Here is a 7,370-nt window from a genome sequence, read left to right as displayed (position 1 = left end):
TAGAAAATCGTGGGAGTGCCGGGCCGCCGGTCGCTTTTCGCGGTGGGCCGTCCCCGTGGTGATCCCTCGGGGGGAGAAACGCCGTGGCGAGGGCGGGTGGGCGAGGCCGGGGGGAGGGCGCGCCGGTGACCCCGCAGGCCTGGGCGTCGGGAGCACCACCTTCTTGCAGGTGACGGCTTCAGTTAGCGGTGTTCCAAATAAATCACAACATACAAAATAACTGTAGGGCGTTTCTAGAACTTTGTCTTTTTCTAGTTAATGCGTTTTATTTTTTTTAAGGAAAATAAGAAAAGAAAGCGTACAGAAGAAGTGGAGAAAGTGTCAGAAGACCAGTGCTCATCTGTCGTACAAGAACCTCCTGTAAAAGCAAAGAAAGCCAGAAAGAAGGAACTTTCAAAAGCAGAGAAAAAATTGGCAAACAGGTGAGCAGGTGATACCTTTTTATAGTAAAGTTAAAAAACATCATCTAGGTTAATCGTAAGATTACGAGTTCAGTGAAACAATGAAGTTCTGTTCTACTAGTCGTCTTGAACCTTGTGTTTAAGAAGATTATTTTTATGAAGATTGTGAAGAAAGCCAGAAAGAAGGAACTTTCAAAAGCAGAGAAAAAATTGGCAAACAGGTGAGCAGGTGATACCTTTTTATAGTAAAGTTAAAAAACATCATCTAGGTTAATCGTAAGATTACGAGTTCAGTGAAACAATGAAGTTCTGTTCTACTAGTCGTCTTGAACCTTGTGTTTAAGAAGATTATTTTTACGAAGATTGTGAAAGTTTTCTGTAGTTTGCCCCAGAAGAATACTTCCAACTTCTTGAAGTTCTAGGTCCATGAAGTGCAAAATCCCCTGTTAGAGAGCTAACAGGTCTAAAGGTTGTAGATTTAGACGAAAAGTTCTCTCTGGCACCGCGCAGGGTGATGCTTTCTAACTGTAGTCCAGCAGACCTGCGGTCAAAGGAGCAGAGGCGGTTTCAGCAGCAGCAAGGTACCAGACAGAGTTAGTTGTCCTTGGCACGCTTGCCCCCTGCTGTGACGGAACTACTGGGTTACACTGTCCGTTCCCTTAAATACGCAGGGTTGGACCAAGATGCTGTCAGTGCAGGCGGGAAGCTAGTCTCTATGCGGTGAAGTTTGGATAATGAAGTTTGCTTGATTGTAGCTCGAGGCTAACGCCGTGTCCTCTCTCTGACGCTGTGTGGTGTTGCATCTTCCACGCCCATGAAACTTGTTTGCTGTTTTGGCGTCAGTAGCCTTCCAGAGACTTCTTCGGGTCTGCTTATTGTTCATGCTATTATGGCAAGTTTGGATAGATAGAGATTTGTTAGTGTACGGATGGATTCCAAAGGATTGTCTGTTATGAGTGCTCTGGATACCGGGAAGAATTAAATCTCTCCTTAGTTCTAGCGCGCAAAGATGAATTCCCCCCCCTCCCCTTTCAATTTTAGAGGATATCAAATGATTTATTTCCGAATTCTTTCTTTGTTACACCTACTAAATAGTGAATGCAATGTCCTGGGGGCAGCAAATAGTTTTCCACGTTACGGAATGGTCAGATATGTTTGATAAATGCATACTAAGCAAAACGATGTTTGAAATTTTATGTTGAATGTAATTTAAAATGTAAGTTAAAATATTTATCTTGGAGGCTCCAGTTCTTTGACCTCAAGAGCCCTGGTTTTTTTCCCCATCAATTATAATTTGCTTGTCTTTTTCTGATAAGAGAGAGTGCTTTGGAGCGGGCGGATGAAGAGGAGGAGCAAAAACTGTTTCAAAGCAAAGCGAAGCAAAAAAAAGGGGCTTCTCATGCCATCACCAAAAGTGTTGTTAATTCAGATACAGGCACTACTGTAAAACAACAACAGAAAAAAAAGGTGGCTGATGAAACGGTAAACAGAAGAACAGTGTTTGTTGGAAACTTGCCTGTCAACTGTACTGTTCAGGTATGTGAGTAGATTCTGTCAGCTAAAGGAATGAAACAAATTACAACAGTCCTTAGTTTGAGGGGTTGTTTCCAGCTGAGAATTCACGTATTTGTGACTAAAACTGCTTTTTTGGGAAAGTAGGAAATAACGCTCGTTATCGGAAACCATTAGAGGCAATCTCTTTTGTTTTACCGGAGTTAGGCTTTTTACGGCAGTGGATGCAGTTGCTCTTTCTGTAATAGAATTGGTTAGTTTCAGTGAAAAATGACTCAATAAATGAGAACTACAATTACAAAGCTAGAGACTGCTGCTAATTTTGAGTGCAAATAATACTTCAGATTGTTGCATAAAATATGTTACATTTGTACTTTCTTCCATAGTAAGGGGTATGAATTCAGTTTTGGCAATCTGTAGCATGAGCAGCTGCCACAAGAAACACAGTTACAAATTACTTGCATATTTTTAGTAGCCCTTTAAATAGACCTTGTATAAGTAAAATGAAAGTGTAAAAACAATCTTGCTAATAAATATTTGACATTAGTTGTTATTACCAGGATGAAAACATGTATTGAATATTTGTAATATCTTCTGTTTAGGCGCTGAAATCTCTTTTTAAAGGGTATGGACAAATAAAATCCATTCGATTCCGGTCTTTGGTAGGTTATTTCCTCTAACGTTACATAACAAAATTATGTTTCTGATCTTAAAGGGTAGTATTCATTAGTTCAGAAGCGGGTTTGGATGTGTATTTTTTGCCACTAGAAGAATCCTTGGAGATTTTACCACAGAGGCACCGCAGATGCATCTTTCCTTTCATCACGTTTTACTCTTCCTGTAGCAGCAGTTGATTCAGAGAAAATCCAGCTCTGATTGTAAGAAGAATGCTCTTATTATTGCTCATTTAGCTAAGGTATTACTTACCTGTTTTTAAATCATAGTAGCAAAGACATATTGATGGTAAATCAGTAGACTCTGTAAAATAGTTGAAGATAACTGTCTTGGAACTCAAGAAGCGCAACAGATGAAGTCAAAGCGAGCTATCTAATTCTGAGGTCCTTCTAAATCGTCTCCAGGAATAGCCAGTTACATCATTTGCTTGCTGTGCTGGCTACGTTGCTTTGGGTGGGAATGGTACCTGTTTGAATTCCTCTTTGTCTTAAAAAACAAATATTTGAGATAAATTGACACTAGGCCCACTTAACTAAAGCTCTTTTTATCTTAAAGGTTCCAGCGGAAGATACGTTATCCAAAAAGTTAGCAGCAATAAAGTAGGTTCCTCTTGTGAATTTTGTGCTTTATTTTTCAAGGCAAAAATAATTTTTTTAAGTGTTGTTTGTTACATATTTGGCTATATTAATTTTTTGATTTTGTGTTTCTTTGACTTTTGTAATTACCTTTGTGTGTATGTAAGTTTTCTTGGCAAGTGAAAAATAATTATGTGCCCAGTATACTAGTAAGTAATTCGTTATCTTAGGTTGCATTTCCTATATTTTAGGAAGGAGGAAGACGCTAATAGTCTTTAATTCCTTTGGATATATTTATGAGTTGAGGAAGCTTGATCAGGGTGCATATACGGGCTGTATAAGCTGTACAGTGAGACCCCCTTGGACGTAAGGGGCTTAGCTTGACCTTTAAGAGAAATGAAGTTGTTACTGTGCACAAACAGGAGGCATAAACGTGTTTAACAAGAAGTGCTTGTGCACTGCACACTGTCAGAATTATTTAAACAATACGTGTCTTTTTCATGTTCCAGGCATAAAGTGCACCCTAATGCGAAGTTCGTTAATGCTTATGTTGTATTTAAGGAAGAATGTGATGCCATTAAGGCTCTAAATGAGTAAGTCTCAGTTTCGTTCCTTATTCCCTGTTGAAGAGGTAGATTTACAGAGTGTTAACAGATAAATTTAAACTACCCCCTCTCTTTTGCTTGTTTTTACAAACTTAAAAGTAAATTTGCTTTTGGAATAATGCTATGCAGTGACATTGTAAATTAAGTAACGCTCATTTCGTTTTTAAAACTTTTTCCTTTTGGCTACAAAAGAAATGGAACAGAAATTGCTAGTGGATTTCACATCAGAGTTGACATTGCGTCAAAAACCAGTTCGGTAAGTAACATGTGTGACTAGAAGAGCCCTTTTCCGTTTTGTTTTGTTTTTTTTTTCCTGTAACAAATAACTTACTGTCTTGTATCTCTTGTTTTCTTTAGCATGACAATAAACGATCTGTATTCTTGGGAAATCTCTCATATGGTAAGTCTAAAATGGATTGTTACGCATCATTACTTAATATTTATGGCATATGTTGACATTAGGGGTTTTTTATTTACTGATATTTAGGGTAGCGTGTTTAGGTAGCTAAATATCTTTTGCTGGAATTAATTTTTTAAGTAGCAGTTGTATTTTTTAACTGAGACACCTAAAGGGGTTGTAACTTTCTGGCAAGTTCTGCAGATTAATTGTTTTCTTTATTGTAGCTAGAACTGCAAGCACTTTTAGTTCTTGTCGTCGCTCGATGTTTTTTAAATAAATATGACTAAACTGCACAGGCCATAGCTTTCTAAACTGTTAAACCTGTACTGGTACCTGTTTGTGAACTACTTCCAAGTGATACACAGTGATGGCTTCTCATTTTGATGCTGTCTGTGAGCCCCAGGGTGAGCGACTCTGTCCAGGCACCTGTTGGCAATCAGTTGTTACCCGCATGGAGGTGCTCACTGTGTAGTCGAGGCCAGTGCTTGGTGAATATTCAGCTGCTTCTGAGTAGACTGGAGAGCAGATGAAGGGGTCGCCATCAGGTGTGGTCCATATGAGGGTATTAGTGGAGTCAGGATGCTTGGGACAAGCATCTTACTTGGGGGTGGTGTGGATGCGTAAGTACACAGGATGAAGGCATGCCCTGTGCCTGTGGCCTGACGCAGAGCCGGTATCCTGTGCTGCTGACAGTAATGCTGAAACAAACAGGCTTTAGACTTCAGCCTAAAACCTGACCTGTCTGAAAATCTGGATAGGTGACAAATCTGACTGTGGTGATGTTACTAATGCCTGTTGTGTAGAGCTTGTGTCAGTACTGTATGTTCCTCTCTGCATCCGGCAGAAAAACCAGTTTGGACATTTGCAGTGCTCTGAAAATTACTTCAGCAGCTTGAACCTTTCTCGGCACATCTAAGTCCCATTGCTGTAATTAAACCTGTACTATTAAATTCAGCCCCTCCCCTTTACACAGATAGAATCGTACCTCTGCTAAGGGATTTACCGTAGTATGAAGCGTACCTGTACAGAAAAGAGAATCGCCTGTATTTTTGGTTTGGTACCTCACACTTGTCTCTTCGCTTAGGCGCGAGACTGAGAAAGCCTCACACATCTGGCCATTATCAGAATAATCGTGTAGCAACTGTGGTTGGAAACTGTAAATCCTTTCTGCCCCATTCAGCTAAAATTCACGGCTCAGTCAATGAGCATTAGACTTCGAGAGCTGCCAGCTCAAGCTCATTATCATCAGCATTAATTCTTAGAAGGAGATTCTGGCATAAGAAGGAGCTACAAAAACGTGGGAGGAATCTTAATTTCCACTATGTTCGAACCATAAATCAAATGATTTGAAAAATTTATTTCGGTCTTTGCCTTCGTTCTTCTTTGTGATTTACGTTGTACTCTTCAAAACTAGAGAATCGGTAACTGTCAAAGTAAATAGCCCTTCATAAAGTCTGCATTGTTAACTTGCTAGAATTTTTCTGAACCGCTTATTTGTGTACCTATATATATTTATACATTAATATATATATTAATATATGTAAGTTTGTGTACCTGAATTGGTAAATACAAAATATTTGGATTTGGGCCAGGCTTCTAAAGCTGTGTGTCTGACTGAAGAGGCATCTGTTTTGTTGTGCTTGCCTGCAGACATCGGTGATGATGCTGTGCGAGAACACTTTTCTGTCTGCGGAGGTGTAGTAGCAGTGCGAATTGTGAGAGACAGAAAGACCGGCTTGGGTAAAGGCTTCGGCTACGTTCTCTTTGAGGTACGCATGCATGGCGTGCTTCAGGACACTGGGAATTCTTCAAAATCTGAATTGGGATTTGCCTTTATAGCCTTTTAAAATTATTTTAGTAGGGTTTTTTTAATTTGTATATGACATTAAATGGTAGCATTGTTGTGTACATTAAAAGCAGCTTGGAAGACCAGTTCTGTGGAAGCAGATACAAAGCCAACTATTTCAGGCTGCGTACAAAGAAAAGTTGTAAAACGCTGGGGTAAAAGAAATGAGCTTTAAGGGAAAGACTTAAAAGAGGGACAGCGAGTTCGCTTGGTGTAACTGCAGTGTTCTCCCATTTCTTACGTGTCAAAATATGAGTGGAGTTCTTTCCTGCAGCCGGTTTGCTTACTGGCTCTCCGTTTTGGATTCAGTACGGCTTGCTTTCTCGTGGCAGTCTCCCAGCCTCATCTTCCTCAGTTTATTTCCTGCAGCCCAATACCTTTTTTCCCCAGTTTCTCCTTCATCTCTCTGCCTCTGTCTTTCGTGTCTCACGTAAGCCGTTTTATAGCCCGTTTTCAAGTGTCTGTGCCTCGATACGTGGGCTATGCGGGTGCGCTGGTGTTTCTGAGCAGAGCAGAGATGTTGTGTCATTCCATAAATAGAGCAGTTTGAGCGCTCTTTATTGTAAAATCTTGCTTACAAAAATTAAAGGCAGGCAACTGTTTGTTTGAAAGCAATCAACTGGAAGTAATGCTGCTTTTAAACTGAATGTCTGTCCTTGTAGAATACGGATGCTGTACATCTTGCTCTGAAACTCAACGACTCTCTTCTGATGGGAAGAAAGATACGAGTGAAGCGCTGTGGAGAGAAGTGGAAAGCACCGCAGAAAAGTCCCGATCGGTCTCGTGCTCCCAAGGACAGAGTTGATACCACATTAACAAACAAGAGGCGCTCTAATGATTCATTTGTTGGTGAAAAAGCAGTCCCGTTAAAGAAGAGCACTAAACCGAAAAGACTAAAAACTATTCCTAGAAATAAAGCTGGGAAAAACGAACAGGCTTTTGATAAAAACCGAACGTATAAAAGCATTCATTATTGTTACAAAGATTGATGTATGCAAGAGAGTTCTACCATAAATGGTTTGCTAATACAGCTGTAGTCGTTCTTAGTCTTCACTCCGGGGTTTTTGGCTTCTCCCAGAAGGCGGTACGAGGTACGTGTCCGTGCCCCGGTGGCAGTACAGGCTGCACCATTTTGTTACTGTGCTCCAGGAACACATCTCCAGGCGAGGTCTTGCTGCAGAGGATAACCCAGTTCGTTCTTCGGGAGTTGCGTAGAGTTTTTCAAAACGAGTACAGAAAAAGGGGCTCGTGTGCGGGCGAAGTCTGTGGCGATACGCAAATCGCTACCTAGATAGTTCTGGTTGGATGGTTTTAGGGTTTTTTTTTCCTTAACTTTGGCCTTTTTGGCGACGAAGA

General features: G+C 40.5%; 2 protein-coding genes across 2 annotated transcripts in view; both read left to right on the top strand.

Moving 5' to 3' along the window:
- RBM34 (RNA binding motif protein 34) overlaps window positions 1-7,044 on the top strand; it is a 10,179-nt gene extending 3,135 nt beyond the window's left edge. The window contains exons 2-11 of the mRNA XM_009281830.1: window positions 4-169; window positions 280-422; window positions 1,718-1,937; window positions 2,516-2,575; window positions 3,144-3,187; window positions 3,673-3,756; window positions 3,961-4,024; window positions 4,126-4,168; window positions 5,819-5,937; window positions 6,677-7,044. Coding sequence (XP_009280105.1) covers window positions 4-169; window positions 280-422; window positions 1,718-1,937; window positions 2,516-2,575; window positions 3,144-3,187; window positions 3,673-3,756; window positions 3,961-4,024; window positions 4,126-4,168; window positions 5,819-5,937; window positions 6,677-7,003 — 1,270 coding nt within the window. The 3' untranslated portion in view covers window positions 7,004-7,044. The remainder of the gene's footprint in view (window positions 1-3; window positions 170-279; window positions 423-1,717; window positions 1,938-2,515; window positions 2,576-3,143; window positions 3,188-3,672; window positions 3,757-3,960; window positions 4,025-4,125; window positions 4,169-5,818; window positions 5,938-6,676) is intronic.
- TOMM20 (translocase of outer mitochondrial membrane 20) overlaps window positions 7,003-7,370 on the top strand; it is a 9,074-nt gene continuing 8,706 nt past the window's right edge. The window contains exon 1 of the mRNA XM_009281829.1: window positions 7,003-7,105. Coding sequence (XP_009280104.1) covers window positions 7,003-7,105 — 103 coding nt within the window. The remainder of the gene's footprint in view (window positions 7,106-7,370) is intronic.

The sequence above is a fragment of the Aptenodytes forsteri genome, unplaced genomic scaffold, assembly GCF_000699145.1.
Source record: "Aptenodytes forsteri isolate BGI_AS27 unplaced genomic scaffold, ASM69914v1 Scaffold132, whole genome shotgun sequence".
Taxonomy (NCBI): domain Eukaryota; kingdom Metazoa; phylum Chordata; class Aves; order Sphenisciformes; family Spheniscidae; genus Aptenodytes; species Aptenodytes forsteri.
Note: the sequence above shows the minus strand (reverse complement) of the source record. Positions and strands in the feature narration are given on the sequence as shown.